At 44.0% G+C, this 25,348-nt stretch overlaps 1 protein-coding gene across 1 annotated transcript; it reads right to left on the bottom strand.

Moving 5' to 3' along the window:
- Window positions 1-1,447: 1,447 nt before the first annotated feature.
- On the bottom strand, window positions 1,448-25,348 carry NDUFAF4 (NADH:ubiquinone oxidoreductase complex assembly factor 4). The gene is made up of 3 exons (XM_077487217.1): window positions 25,107-25,348; window positions 15,384-15,475; window positions 1,448-2,722 (listed from the first exon to the last, which is right to left on the bottom strand). Exons 1-3 carry the CDS (start codon window positions 25,240-25,242, stop codon window positions 2,429-2,431), a joined length of 522 nt encoding a protein of 173 aa, XP_077343343.1. The 5' UTR covers window positions 25,243-25,348; the 3' UTR covers window positions 1,448-2,428.

Raw genomic sequence — 25,348 nt, 5'->3', positions numbered from 1 at the left:
GTCCAGTACTGTTACATGAGGTCATGGAGAGATCACATAGCCTTGTATAAGCTCCAAGTTGGTTTAGGGCTTACCCAGGGGTTTTTCATGGTAGCAGTAGCTGAATGGAGGAACAAGAGTGAGAAAAAAGGAGGCGAGCATATGTATAAACAAGGGAAAGGATTGCTTTAAGCCTATACCAATTGCCGGTTCTGGTCTCCACAACAGGGTGCTGTGAAACAAGGTCCAGTGCACTCAATTTTGGGGGGGGTTTAGAATGTGTGATTTGTTATGTCAGTTTATAAAGTAATTATATTGAAAATAAGTTGTAGTGCTAGTCTGTGTACTTGTGGGATGTAGACAAAAAGGTACAAAAACCTATGGACTCAGTAGGGGGTCAGAACAGTCCAATAAAATGGAGATCTTGTCCCGGGGATAAGAGCAGATGAGGGGGAGGGATGGTGGTGCTAGAAGTTGGGATCAACTGTACATTGGATGCACGATATACACAGCCATCTTGGGAGACTAGCCTCAGAGTAAGGAAAAACAAATAGAGCGCAGGTTCAGGTCAGTAAAAACCATTCCATTTTTTTTTTGAAGACTAAAACAGCATCCACTTAAATCTCAGAAGATGAAAACCAGCCTTGTATAGAAGAAACCTGTCAGCTCATGAAGCAGTAGCTCAACATCAGTGGGTTGATGAAAAAGGGTCCAGGGATCCACATACTACCGAGGCGTGGAAGCTCCCCACTGCAGCTTCTCGGTATTTCATGTTTTGTTCCCTTCGGCAGCTCATCATTCTCTGGTCCCTGATGTTTAACAGCACAAATAGTGTGTGGATCCTGGACCCTTTTTCATCACTCCACTGATGTTAAGCTACAGCTCCATGAGCTGACATGCTGCTTCATTATCAAGTTGGACTTCACCTTCTGAGATGTAAGTGAATTCTGTTATTTGTAATAAAAAAATTTAATGTTTTTTACTGACATCTGCGCCCTTTTTTTTTTTTTTTCCCCCTTGTTCTAAAATGATATATATTGGTTATAAAAAAGTACTTAGTAATCATTCTATTAAAACAGAAACAGAGAACTCCAGAGCACATGTTCTTTTAAAGGTCAGCTATAGTTTTCTGTAATCTGCTACAGGCCCATTTTGCTTTCAGCTCCACTCAGAAAAGGGAAAAGCTACTAATAAGGATCCCTGATCCCAATAATGAGTGCAAGCCTGCATTTTACTTCATACCCAGATGCAGGTTAGGAGGACATGACCTTTAAAGCAGTGTTAAAACCAAAAACAAACATTTATTATTATATTGCAGCTGCTTAGTTTTCTTGTTTTTACTTTTTTTTTTTTTTTCTATCGTCATCTTAGAAGCTGGCCAGTAAGTCCATTTTTCAAAAGAACAAGCTCTCCTATGAATGTATCAATTACAGGGAAGAAACAAAATTTAAAACACTGACAGGGGTGCTTACAAGAAGCAGCTTTTATTGATGTAAAACGAATGCAGCTACCACATTTATTGAGTAGTAAGCTGCACTATATAACATTTTTGGTTTTGGAGCTTAATACCACTTTGAAGTGGAGTTCCGCTGAAAAAAAAAAAAAAAAAAAAAAAAGTACAAATCAGCAGCTACAAAAAGTGTACACTTACCTGCCCACGGTCCAGCGATGCCGGTGTAAGAAGCCTCACTCCTCTCCAAGGTGCCAGCATTCTTACTGTGGGCACCAGGCTGTGGCTTCACAGCTGGGCATGCACTGTGCATGCGGGAGCCGCACTGTGAATGGCCGGGCAATCTTCTGGGACCCGTGACATGTCCCAGAAGATTGCAGGGAGGGAGGGGGTTTGGGGAAAGAGGTGAACTTACACTTCTTTCCAGGGCTCCGCAGCACCAGAAGGGAGCTGGAAGCCTCCAAAAAGGAGGGTCTCTCTCCCCCCTCCCCCAAACAAAAAAAAAGCCAAATGTGGCATGTCAGGGGGGTCACCATCACTTAAAGCAGAAGTTCAATTTTTGAGTGGAGCTCTGCTTTAAGACTGCTGCTGAAGTTTATACTATATTTGCATTCCAGGATACACTTAACCTATGACATGATCTGGCACAGAAAACCCAGCTGCAAGCCCGAGACTGCTTTGTCTGAAACAGTATACTAGTTCTGTAACTTAAGGCAGTAAATAAAAAGATATGAAATACTTATTACCATCATTCTTTGCTGCACATAATAAGCATTCAGCAACTCAGCAGAGAGATCTTCAAAACAGAAAGATTTTGTCCATACATTACACACTCCAAGAGTTACAAATGTATCATTTACTTGAAACTGTTAAATTATTCAGAGTTTTGTTTATAAATCTGCTTTCAAAGCAATATTTGAATCCTCATTCAAAACACAGTACAGTGACAAAAAGGAGCACGAATTCCATGAGGGTCCTCCAGATAAAAGGGCATCAGCCTTACTCCTCAATCTGTTTGTTGTTTTTTAGTGAAATTATCTTCACCTCAAAAGGTCTAAAAAACGCCAACAGGGCCTCGGTGTCTTGAATATTTAAGTTGTATTCTTTTGTTATCCTCTCTGCAGTCCATGTTTGTGGAGATTGTTTGTAATTGTTAAGAATGGTCAGAGCCTCAATAATAGTAATTTTACCCTTTGGAATGCTTTCTACATCGATGTTCAGAAAACCACTGCTCATGGTCTGCTTTGGACCTCTGAACTCCTCTGAGGCAGGCGGTAGAACTTCATGTTTCACCTAATTTGAGAGATCAAAGAAAACATTGGTGTTATCAAGTATTGAAATCAAAAGCAGACAAAAAGTAAAACAGAAAACGTACACAATAAACATGAACATAATATACGAGCAACCTCATTTCTACAGTAATATTAGCAGTGATTCTCAACCTCATTAAATGATTATAGCATTTAGTGTTCATAAAAACCTCTTACCATGCATTTCACCTTATTTTAAGTACCACTAAAGAACACACTGATGGTCAGTAAAAAGTACCCACTCAGATTTCTTTGCTAAAATGCCACTTTTGTTTATCCACTTCCTGCCCACCATATAGCAGAATGATGGCTGGAAAGTGGTTGTGTTATCCTGACTAGGCGTCATAAGATGTCCAGCAGGATAAGCCGATAACACGCACGCACAGGGGCGGCGCGCAGCGTGGCAATCGGTGGTGTGGTGTGTGTCTGACACGCTGCGTCTCTGATCCCAGTAAAGAGCCTATGACGTAGGCCCTTTACCATGTGATCAGCTGTGTCCAATCACAGCTGATCACATGGTAAACATGAAGTACCGTTTATCAGCTTTTTGTCTACTCGCGCTGACAAGGCGTGAGTAGAGGAGAGAGTCGATCGGCTTCTGTCCTGATGGGGGGGGGGGGGGGGGGGGGTCTTAGCTGATAATCAGTGCAGACCCATCAAAGGTGCCCACCCCAGATGCCAATAAATGGCCATTAGAAATGTCAATTTGTGCCCATCAGTGATGGGCACAAATTGGAACAGAAACAAAGGGAAAAAAACAAAAACTGTGGGGATTAAAGATCACCAAAAGAAAGCTCTAGTTGTGGGGAGAAAAAACAAATATAAAAAAAAAAGGATTAATGTCATATGGGTACAGTGTTGCATGACCATGCAATTATTCAAGATGTGGCTGGGGGTGAAAGTGCCCAGTATTGAAGTGGTTAAGAAGCACCAAGGAAACGTTCAGGCCCCTTGCATTGTCCAGCCTTTTCTCTTGGCAGCAGCGGCCTAGCATAAAAAAAACCTTGACGCAGGTAAACATGTATAGATGCGTCAAGCACTTGGGCGTTAAATAATGTCCTTGGCCAGAATAATAATGTATTCACTCATTGAAATTACTTTTCCAGTGTTTACGCACCTAGCATTAACGTGTTTTTAGATGCGTTTCCGTGCTTTAAGTGCGGTTTCTGGCAAAATGCTGCTGCTCCTGGACACATTGGCAGTGGGGTTTTTTTTTTCAGCCTCTGGGCTCTGACTAGGCCATGCAAGGACATTCATCTTTTCCTCCTTCAAACACTGTGGTCATTTTTGCGGTGTGCTTTGGGTCACTGTCCTGTTGGAAGGTAAAGTGGATGTACAGTGCCTTGCGAAAGTATTCAGCCCCCTTGAACTTTTCAACCTTTTGCCACATTTCAGGCTTCAAAACAAAGATATAAAATTTAATTTTTTTGTGAAGAATCACCAACAAGTGGGACACAATTGTGAAGTGGAACGAAATCTATTGGATAATTTAAACTTTTTTAGCAAATAAACTGAAAAGTGGTGCGTGCAAAATTATTCGGCCCCTTTACTTTCAGTGCAGCAAATTCACTCCAGAAGATCAGCGAGGATCTCTGAATGATCCAATGTTGTCCTAAATGACTGATGGTGATAAATAGAATCCACCTGTGTGTAATCAAGTCTCTGTATAAATGCACCTGCTCTGTGATAGTCTCAGGGTTCTGTTGAAAGCGAAGAGAGCATCATGAAGACCAAGGAACACACCAGGCAGGTCCGTAATACTGTTGTGGAGAAGTTTAAAGCCGGATTTGGATACAAAAAGATTTCCCAAGCTTTAAACATCCCAAGGAGCACTGTGCAAGCGATTATTTTGAAATGGGAGTATCAGACCACTGCAAATCTACCAAGACCTGGCCGTCCCTCTAAACTTTCAGCTCAGACAAGAAGACTGATCAGAGATGCAGCCAAGAGGCCCATGATCACTCTGGATGAACTGCAGAGAACTACAGCTGAGGTGGTAGAGTCTGTCCATAGGATAACAATCAGTCGTACACTACACAAATCTGGCCTTTATGGAAGAGTGGCAAGAAGAAAGCCATTTCTCAAAGATATCCATAAAAAGTCTTGTCTAAAGTTTGCCACAAGCCACCTGGGAGACACACCAAACATGTGGAAGAAGGTGCTCTGGTCAGATGAAACCAAAATCAAACTTTTTGCCCACAATGCAAAACTATATGTTTGGTGTAAAAGCAACACAGCTCATCACCCTCAACACACCATCCCCACTGTGAAACATGGTGGTGGCAGCATCATGGTTTGGGCCTGCTTTTCTTCAGCAGGGACAGGGAAGATGGTTAAAATTGAGGGGGAAGATGGATGCAGCCAAATATAGGACCATTTTAGATGAAAACCCGTTGGAGTCTGCAAAAGACCTGAAACTGGGACGGAGATTTATCTTCCAACAAGACAATGATCCCAAACATACAGCAAAATACATACAGCAAAATCTACAAAGGAATGGTTCACAAATAAACGTATCCAGGTGTTAGAATGGCCAAGTCAAAGTCCAGACCTGAATCCAATCGAGAATCTGTGGAAAGAGCTGAAAACTGCTGTTCACAAACGCTCTCCATCCAACCTTTCTGAGCTCGAGCTGTTTTGCAAGGAAGAATGGGCAAGAATTTCAGTCTCTCGATGTGCAAAACTGATAGAGACATACCCCAAGCGACTTGCAGCTGTAATCGCAGCAAAAGGTGGCTCTACAAAGTATTAACAAAGGGGGCCGAATAATTTTGCACGCCCCACTTTTCATTTTTTTTATTAGTTAAAAAAAAAAAGTTTCAAAAATCCAATAGATTTCGTTCCACTTCACAATTGTGTCCCACTTGTTGGTGATTCTTCACAAAAAATAAAATTTTTTATATCTTTATGTTTGAAGCCTGAAATGTGGCAAAAGGTTGAAAAGTTCAAGGGGGCCGAATACTTTCGTAAGGCACTGTACATTCACTCATTTCTAAATTACTTCCATTGTGCTCATCTATAAAGGATAAACATGCCTCCTGCCTGTATCCTTACCTGTCAAAAATCTCCCCTTTAGCCGTTTGTAGCTCGTATTACTCCAGATTCTGTGGGTAGGTCTGTTGTCCGGCGCTCAGTGGGGGAGTGGTGACATCAGTAGACTCCCCTCCCACGTCTACACTCCCCTTGGCCAGGCATCAATATTTCTCACACCAAACTTCTGGTCTCGTAAATTATGCCCCATGATCACCAACATCTGGTCAAAACCCAGGAAAGGCACCACATGACTTCAGCATTCCCAATCATGCTGAGGTGTGGAGCAGCCAATCCTGGGAGAGCTGGAGAAGAAAGGAAGGGAGGGGATGTGAAGTACACAGAATGCCTCTCTCACGCTCTCGCATGAGATAAGGAAATCAGCAGTCAGTCACAGCAAAGGGGAAGAAAGGACACCTATTTCTCTGTGTGTCCATTTTTATATCTTACTGAAAAAAAGATAGAGGATTGCTCAGAGCTGGATTAACTCTTCATGGCAAGACTGGGCAGATGGGGGGGGGGGGGGGGGAAATTGGGGGGGTTTACATCCACTTTAAACCTTCTTCCTATTGACAGCCTTCTAGCAGAGGGAAGCAGATTTTCCTCAAGAATTTGATGGTATTTTGCCCCATCCATGTTTCCTTCTATCCCATCCCGACAAGTGCTCCAGTCCCTGCTGTAGAGAAACACCCCCATAAACATGATATTACCACCTGCATGCTTTACTGTAGGCAATGGTGTGCTGTACTGAATTTCAACCAGACATATCCTTTGGTATTGAGGCCAATTAATACAATTTTAGTCTCATCAGACCATAAACACCTTTTTCCATGTGGCCTTAGACTCTTCAAGGTGCGTTTTAGCAACACTCTAACGTGACTGCATGTGGCCTTTGCGGTGGCTATAAAACTCCAGATATTTTGCTCAACAGTGCTGCACACCTGCTGGAAAATCTGGAAGAAAGCAATTTTAATGCCACTGAAAGTAGTTTATTTTCTTGTATGAGAAATAGCAAGGATTCTCAAAACTATAACCCCAATGTCCTGAGCAGATTGCCAGTGGGCAATAGGCTGGTGGGTGTGCTATTGGCCCTAGCAATCATAAAGGCAGGTTTACAGTTCATGACCAAAAAGCTGGAGCATCCAGTAGTGTTAGTGCCTTTAGAGCACTCCAGTAACCCAAGTTATACCAACATTTCAGAGGGGCATTTTCTCTAAATCTTAATTTTTTAGAGTAGGCAACAGCAAATTGGGACTCTTTAAAATCTCTAATGAGTGTATAAATAGTCTTCCACTTTACCAATTCTACCTTTTAGGATCATTGTGCATTTCCTCCTTTTTACGAAAGTACTACCCCAGTAACGACACTTCCTTCTTGATACCACCCACATGGTCTTTCAAGTTATCTAAAGTTGTATTGTATTTGTTTATGGCTAACAGGACTTCCATTAAAGTAGGCTGTTGCTCCATAAAGAAGGTGTGTATTCATGAACTGCATCTTTCCTTGTGTTCTGGAAAACTTTAGCAAGCACTGTGCTGCATCTTTGGTCATCTTGGCAGAATGGGACAAAGGGCAGTTAATACCCAAGTTAGGACATAATATGGTTTTAAAGACGATAGGAACTAATGGAGGATATCAGGAAGGAGATGTCGGTGATGCATCCTCTCACGCCACGTACAGCCCTTCTCTTCCTGCCCCCCAAACATTGGTTGGAGGAAAAAAAAAAAAAAAAAAAAAAAGAAAACAAGGAAAGTAAGGAGGAAGAACTTCTAGCAACATATGCTTTTTAGTATTTTGAAAATCCGTTGCCATCTCTCACCCTTTAAAATCACTTATGTTGGATGGGGGGGGGCACATATCTTGCAATTTTAAAAATTTACTGCTCGCCAACTTAAACAAATTCATTAGGGAGGTGGTAAAAAAAAAAAAAAAAAAAAAAAAAAAAAAAAAAAAAAGGTACTTGGAAAAATAAAGAACCAAGCAGGGTGGAAAACAGTATAAAAAAATTGTTTGTCTCCCTAGTCAAGCAACTGACGAATAGAAGCACAAGTTTCATGTTTATTTTTAACCTAAAAACAGCAAGGTATCCATTTAGTAAAGCACACACTAAAGCAAGGCATTCTAGATTATATCAGTCAGTAATGGACCTCAAGGAGAGAGCATTAAAATCATAAAGGATTAGAACCAGGCAACAAATCAAAGCAGCAAAGGTGATCAATTATGTTGCAGTGTGGAAGATATTTGTAAGAAACAAAAAAAAAAAAAAAAATATGAAAAAAAGGTAATAACGGCTAAATGTTTATTAGAAACAGTGGCTAACTGGTAAGCGCTTCCGCCTATCAGCAGTAGGGTTTATCTGTTCGAATTCCAACCATGGCATTACCTGGCTGGAGTTTGTATGTTCTTCCTGTGCCTGCGTGGGCTTCCTCCCACATTCCAAAGACATACTGGTAGGTTAACTGGCTCTAGTATGTGTACTATACGTATGAATGGGAGTTGGGGACCTTAGATTATAAGCTTCTTGAGGGTAGGGATTGCTGTGAATGTACAATATATATGTAAAGTGCTGGGGATAAGAAAAAATAAATAAATAAAAAATGGACAGTGCTATAAAAAGTACCTGTAATAAATAGAAACAAAAAACAAACATGACTATACCATTTAAATTAGTACCCCCCCCCCCCCCCCCCACACACACACAGGGCAATCACTGAGCAGAATGCAGTATTATATAGGATTTATATAGCGCCAACATTTTGTGCAGCACTTAATGTAGAGGGGGAGACAGTAAAATTGCAATGCAGTTCAATATAGTAGGAATAGGAGAGCCCTGCTCATGGAGCTTACAATCTAAAGGGAGGGGGAGGTGATACAAAAAGGTAATAGCTGCAGGGGATGATCTGACGCAGGTGAGCCTGGGTACCGTTCTTGGGTGGTGGTAGTGGGGTAGGGTTCTGTGAATAAGTGAATTTTTAAGGACCACCTTAAACCCCTTTCACACCACACCGCCCATAGCGTGGGAGGTAAAACGCTGCTATTTTAAGCGGCGTTTTACCGCCGGATTTGGGTCGCATTTCAGCCGCTAGCGGGGCGCTTTTATCCCCCACTAGCGGCCGAGAAAGGGTTAAAACCGCCGGCAATACGCCACAATAGCGGCGTTTTGCCGGTGGCATTACAATGCTGCCCCATTGATTTCAATGGGGAGCAGTGGTGGAGGAGTGGTAAACACCCCGCTCCTTCACCGCTCCAAAGAAGCTGCTGGCAGGACTTTTCCCTGACATCCTGCCAGCGCACTGCTGTAGTGTGAATACTCTCGGGCTTTCACACTACAAACATTGGTGCAGCTTTTTTAGGGCGGATTGCAGGCGCTATTTCTAATGCTATAGCGCCTGCAAAATGCCTTGGTGTGAAAGGGGTCTAAAGGCGGACAGGGTAGGGGCTGACCAGACATACTGGGGCAGGGCATTCCAGAGGATGGGAGACGCTCCGGAGAAGTCCTGGAGGCAAGCATGGAAGGAAGTAACAAGGGAGCTAGAGAGCAGGAGGTCTTGGGAGAAGCGGAGAGGGGAATTTGAGTGATATCTGCAGATAAGGTTGGTGATGTTGTGGATGGCCTTATATGTTATAGTTAGTATTCTGAATTTTATACGGTGCGGTAGGAAAAGCCAGTAAAGAGATTGGCAGAGAGGAGCAGCAGTCACCGATTGGTTAGTAAGGTGTATTAGTCTGGCAGCAGCATTCATAAGAGAGACTGAAGGGGTGATAGCCTGTGTAAAGGTAGGCCAATGAGGAGGGAGTTACAGTAGTCAAGGTGGGAAATAACCAAGGAGTGAAGATTTGTCAATCTGCGGCTAGCTTGTCCCGGAAGTGGGTGCAGATACCTGGATTATACAGGTATCTGCACCCCCCTTCCCCTTGAAAGGTGCCAATTGTGGCACCGTAGGGGGGGGGGGGGGGTTCCGATGAGTGGACCTTCCACTTTAGGGTGGAGGTCCGCTTTAACCTTCATTAGCGTAGCTTTAACTTTACTCTATGTTCTACATTGCTAAGCACCAACAAAGAAGGGAGGGAACCGACGCCGTCCTGGAAGATTTCTGGAAAGAGTAGTTAACAGGTAATAACACTGTTTTTCCCAAGTCATCTTCCAGGGCAGCTTACAGAGAGGACAAAATAGGACTACTTGATCAGGGCAGGACCACAGCCTGCAGCACTTTCCTGCCGAAAGACTGGTCTTGGCTGGCAAGCAGATCCAGCCTGTAATGCTTTAGGAACGTCTGAAACCTGGACCAGGTTGTGACCTTGCAAGTCTGGAGGGGAGAAGCTCTTGCCCTTTCAACCCAAGTAGAAACCTCTCTTGTGGAATGAGCATTTATCCCTTATGGAGGTGTCCGGGATGCTGCTTTGTATGCCTCCGCGATGGCCTACTTCATTCACCTTTTATCCCTGTTGGAACCTACAAACAGGCTAGTGGAACGTCGCCATTCCTTGGTGTGCTCTATGTAAGCGATCAAGCATCTCCTGACATCTCTACCGACCTATGGAAGTTAGGCGGTACTTTAGGAAGAAATGCAGGATCCCACGAGAGGATAATCTTGTCCTGCAAGATGATGCAGAAGGGCTCAATTACTGAAAGCGCCTGTATCTCACCAACCCCGCTAGCGGAGACTAGGTCCACCAAAATCACTGTTCAAGGTTAAGAGCTTTATGGGCAGTTCTTCTATTGGCTCAAACAGTGTTTTACAAAGACCTTGCAACACAGTGGATAAGTCCCAGGGAGGGAACCTCCTTGACTTGGGGATTCGCTTACGGCTGATGGATGCAAGAAAACTCTTGGCCAGTCTCCGAGATGCTGAGTCTTAGTAATCCTGAGAACCAAGACCTCTTTGGCCAAAATGGTGCGATCAAGATAAGCTTCGTGCTCAACACTCTTATCTTCCAGATAATCTTTGGAATGAGGGCAAAAAGGTGGGAATGCATACACCAGATTTGCCTCCCATGATTGGGATAGGGCATCTAGGCCCAGACTGAGATGATCTCTCTGTAGGGTGGAAAAAAAATAAAATATAAAATTTGGTCCACCTGCCTGCTCTGCATTGTAGCAAAAAGTGCAGAAGTAGGGAATCCCACAGATAGGTCTATCTGTTTGAACACTGTTCGATTCAAGCACCATTCTGCCTGAGACAGCCTATGCTGGTATGTGCAACACCTGTGCACACTAAGCATAACAAAAAACAGTCTCTGGAAGAAAAAACACAACGCCCCCTGTGCGTGCCCCCCCCGGGGGATAAGAAAAGGGAAGGAGCAGTCTGCCCCCTATTTTCTTACCTTAGTGCCCGAATCAACGGATGGCACCTCCAGACCTGCTTCCATGATCCTGGCATCTCCATGCTCCTGGAAGCCTTTGGCACCATCTTGCTATTCAGGCCCTTATATAAAAGGAGGTGTGGAGAATCCGGGGTGGCGCTGTGGATCTGACGCCGCCCTCCGGCACAGCCCTGTTATCCCCAGCTAGGCTTTCCTGGGAGTACAAAGATGGCCACCGCTGGACTTCCTGCCATGTCCCTTCCTGTCACCCAGCCCTGGAAGTTACCTCATCACTCTGAGACACATGTTACATGTTGGGGAGAGAGAAGCCCTGCACATGGAGGAGATCTCTGTAAACAGCGACAAGACAAGACCAAGACCAAGGACAAGGACAAGAACAAGACAAGGACAAAGAAAATAAGGTACCCGGAGCATGCGGCGGCCTGCGCCTCCACTAGGAGAACACCCTGCTGTGCCATTTCGTATGGACCCACTGGATCACCTCCTCCACTCCTCACAGGTACCTCACTGAGGCTACAACTCAATTGGGAGGGGGTCCTTTACTTTCACCCCAGACCGCTCCATCAGGTCACTGGGTGGCCCAAACGGACTCATACCCTAGGAGTACTACCCCTGTTTGCCTTGGATATGAACGTCGGGAGGCCCCTGCCACCTAGCACAAAGGCCAGAAAGTTAAACATCTGTTTGGAGTTCCTGTCTGGCCGGAAGAAAAATACTGAGGGGCTAAGGCATGTGTGCTGCTTTTATGATATGGATGAGTTTCCTGTGCTAGGTGGGATGAGCCCATCTCTCTGTAAGCCGTCCTGGAAGATGACTTGGAAAAAAAATGTATTTTATTTTTTTTGTAGCCATAATGAATGAGAAAATATGTACTAACCACTAAAGTTCCTTTAAAAACAGAAGAAATTAGAAAAACGTGGCTGCCAGGGAACAAGAAAAATTCTTGTTAGGGGCAGAGCTGAAAACTAAATCGAGAGATTCCATCACTACACATACAAAGTACACAAAAAAATAAATAAAAAAATTCAGCCCACCAAAGTTGACCAATAATACAAATAAGTTTTTTTTTTTGTACTATGTAATGATAAATAAAATGTATATTACAGAGAAAGCCAATTTGGAATGACCGGTTATTTTGAGAGAGAGAACAAAAAAAAAATTACTCGTTCAACAACTCTTCAAAAGACATGGGTGGTGGGAGAGGTTAGTATGTACACATTTATACTGGTGACAAAATTAAATTTACGGAACTGCAAACAGGATTTTACTGTTAAAAACCCAGTTGGGGTAACTAGTAGTTGTTGGACTTCACCGTTTGAAAAAATAAAGGAGTGCGTTTTTGCAGGTAAAGAAATGTGCATTTAAAAAATGTATAATATATACATACACACACTCCCCCCCCCCCCTAAAATCAGGGGGAAATCGGGGGTGAGTGTTATACACGATCCCCCCGCCCCTTCCTAACCTTCTCGGCGGCTTTCGGGTATATTTGGCCAAGTGTGGCCGAAAATACCCGAAAGCCGCCGAGATACACAGGACATCCGCTTTGTATCTCGGCTGCGCCATTTTTAAAATGGCAAGGAGACAAGCCTGCAAATCACCGACAATGCTGCATTGATGGGCGAGATAGAGACACAGACTGCAGATACTTTTTACACTTTCTGCTTGTACCTCTGTACAGGCTGTTTGAAAGCTGTAGGAAGTGTGAATGAATTACAAGAGCGCTCACCAGCACCCTCAAAGTTCATTCAGAAGTAAAAACCCCATCTGCTGTGGTGGCAGGCAGTACTTTTAGTTCATTCATGGGTACCTGTGAATGAATGTCATGGCTGTGCAGGCCATGCTGTTTTTGAATCCTGATAGTAGGTGCAAGGAGAGGACCCCCTCCCATTTTCATTGGTGTGACGATGCAGGGACAGGTGCTGGAGCATATTAAATGTAAAACCCTAAATATGGGTGTAACATGCTCAAAAAAGGCAAACATAGCATTTAATGGTCCTAAGATGCCAGGGGAGATGTTGATGTTCCAAAAAACAGAAGTTGTCAACATTGTGGAATGACCCCCACAGTTCTATCCTTTGGACAGCAAGTCACACTTTCAACTATGCAAATCAAAGAATGAATACACACATGCAGACTTCCAGACTCCAAGGGATTGGGTTATGAAATAATTATTCCATAGCGCTTTTCTTCCTGGGCTCTCAAAACAGGGTGGCTCCAAAATGTTGACACCTTCTAGTCCGTTTTTGGACAACCAAAATCTGCCTTAACACATTATGGATAACAAGATTAAGATGACTGTTAACTGCGTAGATCAGGTTTTAACCCTAGAGGAACCCCAAAAATAATTTTCATGTCTCGGGAACCTTTACTAAAACCAAATCATCAGGGCTCAATAGGAACAATGCTCATTATATTGGTGGTCAATAGAAAGAATGTCCCCCTTAAAGTGCTGTTAAGAATGCCACCCTTAGACAACTAAAAAGATATTTGGTGTCATGCTGCTGGCTTTGCCAAGTGATGTTGAACCTTAAACTCTTTAGGCATCATCAAATAGGTGGTTCATCAGCCACAGCTCAAGGAACCCCTAGCTATCTCTGGACAAAACCCAGGGTTCCACAGAACCCTGGTTGAGAATGGCTGGTGTAGATATACTGTAACTGGTGGGGTCTAGTCTTGACATGCAATAGAACTGAAGACATGGCTTGGACAGGCCGTGTAACATCTTTAACACTACAGAGCAAGCCCAGTTAATTGTGACTACCTACTACTAGGTATACCATTCATGACCTAGGTAAGCAAGAACAGTCATAGACCTTCCTGTGTTATGCCAAACTCTAAAGCTGACATGGCAACAGACCATCAGCATGGAAAAACAAATTGGTGCTGGGGATGAAGGCTAAGCACTCTGCTCGCCCCCAAAAAAGGCAAAGGCATGCACTCTCCCTGACAGCAATCTTTCACTAGAAAGATCATTCACCAGTTGGATCTTGCGCAATCTGAAAGCCAATACTGTATGTTCCAGTGAACCTGGCATGGCCTTACATGTTGCTGACTAACACTTTCAGTCCCCACAAGGGTTATGCAAGTCATGTCCATGTGGAGTCCCTTGGATCTTTGTATGTGTACATGGGGCATTCACTTTTGTCAAAATTGATATTAAGCTTCTCTCCTTCTGTGCCAAGCTTTGCCTCTAAGAATCAACTGTCAAATGCCAGAGTCTGTACTGCCCACCAACGTTCTACCATATAAAAATTGAACAGCCAGTGGGGTTTAGACTTCACTTTGGTCAAAGGTCCCATGTAAAGCCTGGGTTTCACAGGGATTAATATCTAGACTAAAACAGGTGTCTAGTTTGGACAATACAAAAGTGACTTTACTTCAGCACTGCTGTCAGATTCTTGGGTGTCAGGTTTGGTTTAAAGTTTATTTGTAGAATACTCAGTAAAAGGCAGCCAATAAAGAGGACTTAAGTGGGTTAGTAATTATATACAAATATAAAACATTGATTATCTCATTACAATGGCATCTGAAAGTGGGTGGGATATATTAGGCAGCAAGTGAATAGGTTGTTCCAGAAGCTGTTGGGTTGAAAAAAAATAAAATAAATACAAAGCATCAAGACTTGTGTAACTTTGACAAAGGCCAAATTGTAATGGCTAGATGACAGGGTCAGAGTAACTCCAAAACTACACCTATTGTAGGATGTCTGCAGCAGTCAGGACCTGCCAAAAGTGGGTCAACAAAAGAAAACCGGCTACAGAGTCATGGGTGTCCAAGGCCCACTGATGAGGAGTGAAGGCTGGCCTGGATTTCAGCTACTGGAGCTGAAATTGCTGAAAAAATTAATGCTGGTTCCGAAAGAAAGCGGTAAAGAGTACACAGTAAATCTCAGTTTGTGTATGGGGCTGCATAGCCACAAACTGCTTTAGGTGCCCATGCTGACCCACATCCACAGCCAAAAACAGCTACAATGGACAATTGTAGCATCATAACTAGACCATGGAGCAAGGGAACAAAGTGGCCTGGTCTCATGAATTGCTTTTTCTTTTACATCATGTGAATGGCCAGGTGCATTTACATCGTGCGTCCTGGTGTCACGAGAAGATAGCAAGGTAGCAGAGGCTTAAACAATATGCTGACGGCTTTATGCCAGATACCACAGCATAACTTTAGAGGTCTAGTAGTGCCCATGCCTCGATGAGTCAGGGCTGGTTTGGTGGCAAAAGGGGGAACTACTCAAATTCAGGTGGGTGGTCATACTGTTATGGCTGATTAATGTAGTTTACCTCAGGGTCCATGGAGTCGACATAAACGTCCTTCAGTCGTGATAAAAGTTTATCATCCTTTTTGAAAACTTTTTCCTGGATTTCAGGGTGACCTAAAATAAAAAAGGCAATTGTGTAAATTAAGAACATCCATTAGGTTTAAATTTTTCTCAAAAGCGGACCATCATTTTCTCATTGAAACAGAAAACACAAATACCGTATTTATTTATCGGCGTATAACGCGCACTCTCTCCCCCCCCCCCCCCCCCCTTTAAAATCAGGGGGAAAAAAACAACAACGCAGGTGCGTGTTATACGGCGATCCCCTGCCAAGTGGGAGCCTGTAGGCGGCTTTCGGCAGCCGAAAGCCACCGAAAGCCACCAAGAACGGCGGGAGGAGCAGGACATCTGGCTCTGTATCTCGGCGGCACCATTTTTAAATGGCAAACCTGAACATAAACACTGACAAGGCTGCATGACAAAGCTGAATGGCAAGGCTGCAAATGGACACTGACAAGGCTACAGATGGGCATTTTAACGCAAGTTTATTTTCCTTAAAATTCCCTCCTAAACTTGGGGTGTGTGTTATACAGTATATAGAATTACAACTTTTTTTTTTTAAAGGAAAACCTGTAAAAATCACCAAATATATAAAATTTACTTTGGGGGGGGGGGGGGGTATATTTATGCTTTTATAAATCAAGTTTCTCCTCAACTATGAGTGGATTGGAGGAAAGATTAGCGGCTTTAATCGCATCTTCACAGTGTGGAAAAAAAACGCATTACCATGAAGAGGCTGACGATTCCTATTCCGAGGGATCAGGTGGGGGAAGGACCTTCTTCAGCTTCACATGCTGAAAAGTTGCTGAAATGGTCCGCTCCACATTTAAGCTACCCTGTCCATTCATTACTAGAAAAGCTTATGTATTCTGAGTGGGATCACCCAGATAAGCATTTTTTCCCCTCCTTAAAAGTTTTCAATACTTTATCCTATGGTGAAAAAATTTACTAAGATGTGGAGTATACCAGCAATTGACGCGGCTATATCCGCTGTAAATAAAAGTTTGACTTGTCTGGTTGACAATGTGCAAATGCGTAGGGATACAACCGATGAAAAAATTTCCTGTTAAACATTTTCTCCTTGGCAGGTTCAGTGGCGGCAATTGGGGTATGTCAATCCTTGAGAGACCATTTGAAACAAGTGCTCATGGTTTTCCCTGAACAGCAGGCCCAGGAGTTAGCCGAGCTGCCAGTGGCTTTGTGTTTTGCAATTGACGTAATCAGAGATTCTATTCTTCTAACCTCTCGCTTTATGCTTGGGTTGGTACATATGCGTCAAATCTTATGGTTGAAAAGTGGGTCAGCCGAAGCTTGGGGGGGGGGGGGGGGGTGGGAGAAGGGACTTCTGCTGTTCAAGGGTCTGGCAGGAAGAATTTGAGACAGATGGGTGGTCTCCACAATAGCTCTAGGTTACAAACTAGAGTACCAAGAATTCCTGTCTCCCAGGTCAACTGTCCCCAAAGATCCAGAGAAAAAGAAGTCTCTCTTTTTAGTGTTAGACTGACTTGTCACAAAAAGTGATCATGGTGGTCCCCATGGAAGAGCAGGGGTTGGGCTTTTATTCAAAACCTTTTCACAGTGCCAAAACCAAAATGGGGGATGTCAGATCCAGTCTAGATCTTAAAGATCTAAACCGGTTCTTGAAAAATGTGCTCTTTTCGCACTGAGTCTATCCAATCAGTCTCCATCCTACGAGAACCTCTTGCATCAATCAACATCAAGGATGCATACCTGCACGTACCTATTTTCCATGCTTCAAAGTAGAAAAAAGTACATTTTCAAAAACCTCCTATTTACCATTTAATCAGGGGGTCTAGAGCCAACCTCCTGACCCAAAAAAACTGGACAAGTCTGCGACCTGAACCCTGATGCCGCATACACACGATCGGACTTTGAGGGACTATGTCCGATGGACTTTCCGAATGAACAGACTTGGCCACACACTATCACACCAAAGTCCGACGGATTTGAAGGCGATGACGTACGACCAGACTAGAATAAGGAAGTTCAGAGCCAGTAGCCAATAGCTGCCCTCGCGTCGGTTTTGTGTCCGTCGGACTAGCATACACACGAGTGAATTTCTCGGTAGGAACTGGGTCCAGCGGAGTTCCGGTGGAAAAATTTAACACATGTTCTATTTCTAAAGTCCGCCAGATTTTTGGCAAGCCAAGGTCCAATGGAGCCCATATGCCAAGTGGAAGTCGATCTCTGGGCTGCCGAAGTGTCCGCATATGAGGGAGAATACTTTGGGGGGTTCACTCCCCTTGGTGAATCAGCTGCTGCTGACTGAGATAGTCCGCTTGGACATTGTATGTCCACTTTATATGCACTGCTGAGATAAAGAGAACTCTCTGCTCTGCCTACTTCAGGAGTTCCAGATCCAGGGTCAGAAGAGTGCGAGATCTAGTGCCTCCCTGATTATTCAGGAAGGCCACCGCGGTTGCATTGTTGGAAATGATCTGTACCTCCTTGCCCTTGTTTCCTCGAAGGCCCTTAAAACCTCTCCTACTGCCAAGAGTTCCCAAAAGTTGAAAGCGCTCCTCTGACTGACTCTGGTTCCAGGCGTCCTGGGCTCAAAGTTCCTTTAAGTGGGCCCACCCAACCCCAGGCGCTTGCATCCATTGTTACCCTGAGGAGCTGAAGTTGGGCCCAAAGGTGGCCCTCCCACAACCTCTGAGGATTGAGCCACCACTGCAGAGACCTCTTCACCCCTCCTGGAATGGGAACCCTGTTGTCAAGCAGTCCTCGTTTCCCATCCCAGGAAGATGGGAGGAATTGCTGGAAAATCCTGAATTGGAGCTGAGCCCATAGAACCACCGGGATACAGGATGTCACCAACCCGAGAACTCTCATAACCCTTCTGCAAGAGACCTCTTCTAATTCTAGAAGGGAAGCTACTGCTGCATTGAGGCCTTCTACCTTCCCTGGGCAAAATAAGCTTCTGTGCTGTTGAATCCACCAGGAATCCTAGCTAGACCTTGGTCTGGGCAGGAACCAGCGAGGACTTTTCCTGGCTGATAATCCATCCCAGGGATGCCAAGGTTCTCACTACCTTGGCCAGGTCGGAAAGAAGGAGATCTCTACTCTGGTTGTAAACTAGTATGTTGTTGAGATAGGGGATCAGCGTTACCCTTTGGAGATGAAGGAATACAACCACTTCTGCCAGGATCTTTGTAAACACTCTCTGACTGGTTACCAGTCCAAAGGGGTAGGGCAGAGAACTGTCAGTGCTGTACTCCCCAGTCCGAGGGGATTGTAAACCTTAAAAAGGCCGGGTGCTTTGGATAAATAGGGATGTGAAGATAGGTGTACTTCAAGTCTATTGTTACCATAAATACATCCTTCAGAAGGTGCTTTCTGAGAGTATAGATGCTTTCCATGCGGAACCTTTTGTACTGCAGGAACCTGTTGAACCTCCTTAGTTTTACTATGAGGCGGCACTTTCCCGGGGGTGGACGGCTTTGGGACTAGTCGGTTAGGAAATATTTTACTAGTTATCTAAACCAAAAAAACTAGGCATGTTATATATTTCAGCTTATTAATGTTTAAATGGATTGACTACATTCATTTTATTTTTCTTCTTTACATTCACCTGGTGTTCCTGAAGTCTAACTAGATCTATTTCTAGCAATGGGCCATAGGAGCATAAGGGGGATGTCATGGCTCCCGGAATGCAAAGCCGTTGTTGAGTGGTCCCTGACAGAGCTGAGGGATCATGTAACAGGAGCTGATTAAGAAGTATACAGATCTTTTCTATACAGGTTAAAAAAAGAATAGGTAGGGAGGGAATCTTTTTAAGAATAGTTAGAATTTGGCTTTTCTTCCACTTTAAGGGTACATTTACACAGATGACTGGTGGCATATAGTGAATTCCTATGACTGGAATCACAGGTTTAGTTGAACAGCAGTGACTGAGAAGCCTGTGCAAAGCAATCGCAGGTTGACAGGAGCCCCAGCTGTTCACATGTATACACACACACCCAGAGGTTACCTACAGTTCCAGACAGATGGCACACCATGAATGAATGCAATTTTTCCAGGATTCATGTATGCCAATGATCACCTGTGTAAATGTAACCCACTTCCTGCCCTAGGATGAAAATGCTCACTGTATAGCATCTATGGAGGAACAGAGTTTTCCCCTGGCTTAATTTGGGCTACAAACACGTTTTTATACCCGCTTTGATTTGGACTACAACCCCTACCAATCATCTTTGTTTTGAAGAAGGCTTTTTGTTGTCCACGGACAACAGGTTGAAAAGCTGAAAACACTTATATTTCTATCACGATCCGAACAGGTTCTTTAGATGTGCAGCCATCACACCCGAGGACTGGTAAGCTGCATTATAGGACATTGTTTTCTTGAGTTCAGATATCTTTTAAAAATAGGGAATGATTAACCTGTGCCCAACCAGCCGCCACAGTTGTACTGCAGAATGGCACGGGCAAGCGAATCGATGTCACGTTACGTCAGGCGCGCACCCCCTCGATGGCCGTGACGATCGCATTCGATCCAGAACCGATCAATCTCCAGGCCCAGGCCAATGAAATCTGGCCTGGACCTGGTGATCAGTCCTGGCGAATAAGATCCTTCCCCTGTCGTGTAACTGTAAACACTGACAGGGGAAGCGACGTCATCTCTCCTCGTGTTGCTCTTTCCCTTCCAGACCGAGGAGAAATAACATCTAATAGTAAGTGCACCAACACAACATTGACACCAGGTCACGTAGGCACATATTTTACCCCCGTCCCCCCAGTTTAGCCTATTCATTTTTTTTTTTTTTTTTTTTTTTTTATACAGTCAGGGCACCCGCCGTATTTTACCTAAATAAAGGTTTAACCCCCTGATCACCTGGCAGGTGATCAAAGTTAAGTTTTAGCATCAGAAAGGGTCTGCGTCACCCCCTGGCAGCATCAGATTAGTGCCAGTAGCGCTAACACTCACGCATGATACTCCTCCCTTAGTAGTAGTGTCCCTAAAAATGCAGTGTTAGCGGGATCAGCCCAGATATCTGCTACTAGCACCTGGGTTTAGCCCCTCCGCCCAGCCCACCCAAGTGCAGTATCAATCGATCACTGTCACAAAACACAGCACGCAACTGCAGCTTTTGTAGAGTCAGGCCTGATCCCTGTGAAACGCTAACAGTTTTTTTCGTAGCGTTTGAATTAGTCGCTGACAGTCAGGTGCTTTTTTTCTTGCGAGTCTCACTAGTGTACCAGTAAATTTAGAGACCAAAATGTCAAATCGAAGGTACATTAGTGAAGAGGCCTACACGTTTCTGGGCATGACAGATTAGTGACTTCCTCTTCACCATCTGTTAGAGCTGCACGATTCTGGGAAAAATGAGAATCACGATTCTCAAAAAATGTATTTGAAAAATTTACAATCTCTGAGAACATTAGGTTATCAGAGCTTTGTTAGTTTAATGTTGTCCATTGATGTTTGCAGATATAGTAATGAATTTGCCTCCGTACAGAATAGATCTGCACATTTTATCCAAACACTTATTTGTTTGGCAGCGCCGTGGCATGATTACACTGGCTGCTGATTTATGCAGGACCAGATGTCAATCTGTTTTTGAAAAACACTTCCACTTTCCTAAATGTGCTTTTATTTAATCCGTGTGTAAATATGTCCTGATGACTCAATAATGGCGTTGCAAACCCTCTGGAGCCTTGTCCTATCTAGGTTACCTTCACGGGAAAACTTATTCTGTGATCTTGCCTGTCTTTTATTACTTCACACTGCTGTTTCCCGGCCACTGTACCCGCCCACAAACAGGCAGCGGCACGCCACATCGCACGCTCCAATGACTGCCGTCAGTTCCGATATACTCCATTTGCATTCCACGCTGGTTACGTGGAACCGGCGGCGCTAAAAGAAAATCGCGGGTCATCCAGAACTTAGATCACGTGGGGGTGAATCGAGATCGTGATCGTTTCGCGATTAATCGCGCACCTCTACCATCTGTCAGATTCAGAATACGATCCTGTAGACAGCAGCAGCAGCACCCTGACAGATATCGCTGACAATGGAGTTGGGGTCCCTGCCAAGGTCAGGCGTACCAGACCCCATTCTTCTGCTATCGTTGAGGTGCAAGAACCGCAGGTCCCTCGTATGGAGCAGAGAGCCAGTACTAGCGCCGATCATCCTTTGGTGAACTGGCAAGCACCAGCGGCCTAGTACACCCTGGTCGTACATCCAGCACTGCAGTATCACATGGTGACGTGGAGGGCCTCATAAGTGCAGTTCAAGCTGGTGAGGTGGCAAGCACAAGTAGAGTCCCACTGCCACCAAGAAGCAGACAAGCCCGTCAAGCCCATAGTGCTCTTCCTGCTGCACCCGTACTTCCCCCATTCACTGGCCAACCCAGAATTCAGGTGGAGACAGTTGATTTTACGTCACTTGATTTTTATTCGCCGTTTTTCACCAAAGATCTCTATAGATCTATTGTGGACCAAAGCAATTTAAATGCTGGTCAATTCATCGCCCTAATCCCCAGCTGATCGTTGAGAGATTGGAAACCAATTAATGTTTCCAAATTTAAGATCTCCATGGGCATAACTAAAAAGAGTGAGTTGTGGTCATATTGGTCCACTGACCCAATTCACCATATGCCTGTGTTCTCTGGCTCCATGATCAGGAGGCGATACGAGCAGATCTTGCGGTTCATGCACTTTAACAATAATTAACTCTGTCCTCCTCGGGGTGACCCTGAATTTGATTGGCTCTACAAAATCCGGCCCCTCGTAAACCACTTCAACCAACGCTTTGCAGGCTTGTTTACTCCCCATCAAATTGTCGGCATTGATGAGTCTCTGATTGCGTTTTCTGCCTACTTGTCATTCAAACAGTATCTTACCAGCAAACGTGCCAGATACGAGGTCCAGATGTATAAGCTATGTGACAGGCTATACATATAGTGTTATGGCTTACGAGGGAAGAGATAGTTACATAGAGCCGGAGAACTGCCCAGACTACATAGGGATCGCTGGTAAGATTGTGTGGGACTTGGTGTCACCCTTATTCGGAAAAGGGTACCACTTGTATGTTGACAATTATTACACAAGCTTTTTTTTTTTGGGGTTGGGGTACCAGAGAGGACAAATGGAAAATGCCTCTCATGCAGCCGGCTCACTGCATTTGGATTGGGAAGTTGGGACACAGCACCGTCTGGAAATAGAAGGGATGTGATGATCTCTTCCTGGAATTTAAAGAGGTATTCCACCTAAAAAAAAAAGAAAAATATTAAAAGCCAGCAGCTATAAATACTACAGCTGCTGACTTTTAATAAATGGACACTCACCTGTCCCGGGTTCCAGCAATGCCGGCAGCTGAGGCCGATCGATCCCGGTTACCTACTGTGCATGCGCGAGTCGCGCAGCGCAATAGGAATTGTCCGCACTGTCTCTGGGACCCGTGTGTGTCCCAGCAGACAGCGCGGCAGGACAGGAAGAGGCATAGACTCCCACGGGAGTCTATGCCCGGAAGTGGGTGTAAATACCTGTCTTTGACAGGTATCTCCACTCTACCCCCCTCCCCCCTGAAAGGTGCCAATTGTGACACCGGAGGGGGGGAGGGTTCCGATCAACGGAAGTTCCACTTTAGGGTGGAACCCTGCTTTAAGAAAAAAAATAATATTTCTTCATGTAAACAAAAAGTGTCACAAAGGGCTTTGTTTTTGTCTTCAAGTAGTTGGAAGAGTGGGTGATGTGTGACATAAGCTTTTAAATGTTGTGCATAAAATGCCAGGACACTTCAAACCCCCCCCAAATGACCCCTTTTAGGAAAGTAGACACCCCAAGCTATTTTCTGAGAGGCATGTCAAGTCCATGGAATATTTTATATTTTGCCACAAGTTTCAGGAAATTATTATTTTTTTTTGCACAAAGTTGTCACTAAATGATATATTGTTCAAACATGGCATCGTTATATGTGATAGGCAGTGAGGAGTGAAATCAAAAAAGTACACCCTTAGAAATCCTGAAGCCTGTGATTTGTTTTCGTGGTCCTGTACGCGGCCAGGCTCCCAAAAAGTCCCACACATGTGTTCAATACTCAGAAGCAGCAGAATTCCAGATATAACCATGGTATGTGTGAGCAATATATTTCATTTAGGGACAACTTTGAAAAATGACAAAAATAAAAGTAATAATCGTAATAATAATAATAATAAATCACTTTGTGACAAAAAAAAAAAAAAAACACATTCAATTCAATGGGCTCAACGTGCCTCTTAGCAATTTCCTTAGGGTGTCTACCTTCCAAAATGGGGTCATTTGGGGGGCGGGAGATTGTACTGCCCTGCCATTTTAGCACCTCAAGAAATGAGATAAGCAGTCAAACTAAAAGCTGTGTAAATTCCAGAAAATGTACCCTAGTTTGTATTGCGCAAACCAATAAATATAAGCTTATTGACTTATTAAAAAATATTTTTACCAAAGACGTGGTTGAATACATTTTAGCCTAAATGTATGACTAAAATCGAGTATATTCATTTTATTTTCTTCCCATAACAAAAAGTAGAAAAAAAATTTTCTCAAGCGTTTCGGTCTTTTTCCATTTTAGATTGCAAAAAAATAAAAAATAAAAAAAAAAGAAAAAAAAAAAAAAAAAAAAAAAGAAAAAAAAAAAAAAAAAAAAAAAGAAAAAAAAAAAAAAATCGCAAAGGCGATCAAATACCATCAAAATAAATCTCTATTTGTGGGGGAAAAAAAAAAAACGATGCAAATTTTGTTTAGGTACAGCATTGCATGACCACGCAATTACCAGTTAAAGCGACGCAGTGCCATATTGTAAAAAGTCCTCTGGTCATTGAGCAGCCAAATCCTCTGGGGCTGAAGTGATTAAAAAGGTATCACAACTGACTAGCAAACTAAAGCCCCATACACACAGATTTTCTGCCGATTTTGTCCTTCAGATTTACCAAAACCATATAATATGAGGTCAAACCTTAGGAGTTTCAATGTGTATGCAATCAGGCAGGCCCTTGCACTACATGGTTTTGGTAAATCTGAAGACAAAAATCAGCAGAAAATCTGATGTGAAGTGTGTATGGGGCTTAGGAGTGATGCATGTGATAGAAGCAATGGGGAGATTTACTAAAACAGGTGTGGCTATGCATAGTAGCCAGCTTCCAGGTTTAAGCCCTGGCTCACACTGAATGCGACTTTGAAATCATGCCACTTCACTTGAAGTTGCACAATTTCAAAGCCGCAGATCAGTGCGATTTCCGGCGCAACCTGGCTTACATCCGTGCAACTTTATGCAGATGTCAATGCAAGTTGCACCTGAAATTGCCAAAAAATAAATAAGTAGTAGTGCAGGAACCCCCACCAAATCCATGCAGAACCAAAGTCTGAGTCACACCGATTTGAACAGTTCCAATGCCAACAATAGGGTGCGACCTGTCACTGTTCCTTGGAAACGAAGATAACCAGACAATCATTCCATTTTACAGCATTAGCCTTGACACTCGCCCTACATGACCTCCAACACCATTCACACTGCTCAGGACTTCAACTCCCAGTATGCCCTACGGCTCCACAACTACTTCCGGTACAGTACATACTTCCATTCCCCTTCCAAGGGCAGCGTGCACAATGATATAACGCAGCAACAGGAGACCAGCCCTGTGTGTGAGCTGCGCCCTTGTCCCAATACTAAGGTAGATGGATAACTTACTGGAGATCACAGCAGCCACTGCCTCTTTGGTGCCCGGGTACATGGGCGCAGGGCTGGGCTTGTCCTTCCCGATAAGCTGATGAGCTCTGCTCTCCACATTAAAGTTCCTTAAAGCTCGGGTCAGCACGGCTCCCATGTCTACCCTCCCTGGTCACACAGCTAGCTAAATACAGATTCGCATCACAGCTACCAGTGCACGCTGCTACCGGCTGTCATCTAATTGGCAGACACGAGCGTGACCA

This window comes from Lithobates pipiens, unplaced genomic scaffold, assembly GCF_037356315.1.
Source record: "Lithobates pipiens isolate NorthernLeopardFrog02 unplaced genomic scaffold, aLitPip1_a1.2 Scaffold_18, whole genome shotgun sequence".
Classification (NCBI taxonomy): Eukaryota; Metazoa; Chordata; class Amphibia; order Anura; family Ranidae; genus Lithobates; species Lithobates pipiens.
The sequence above is the reverse complement of the archived record's forward strand: the minus strand, read 5'-3'. Positions and strand labels throughout refer to the sequence as shown.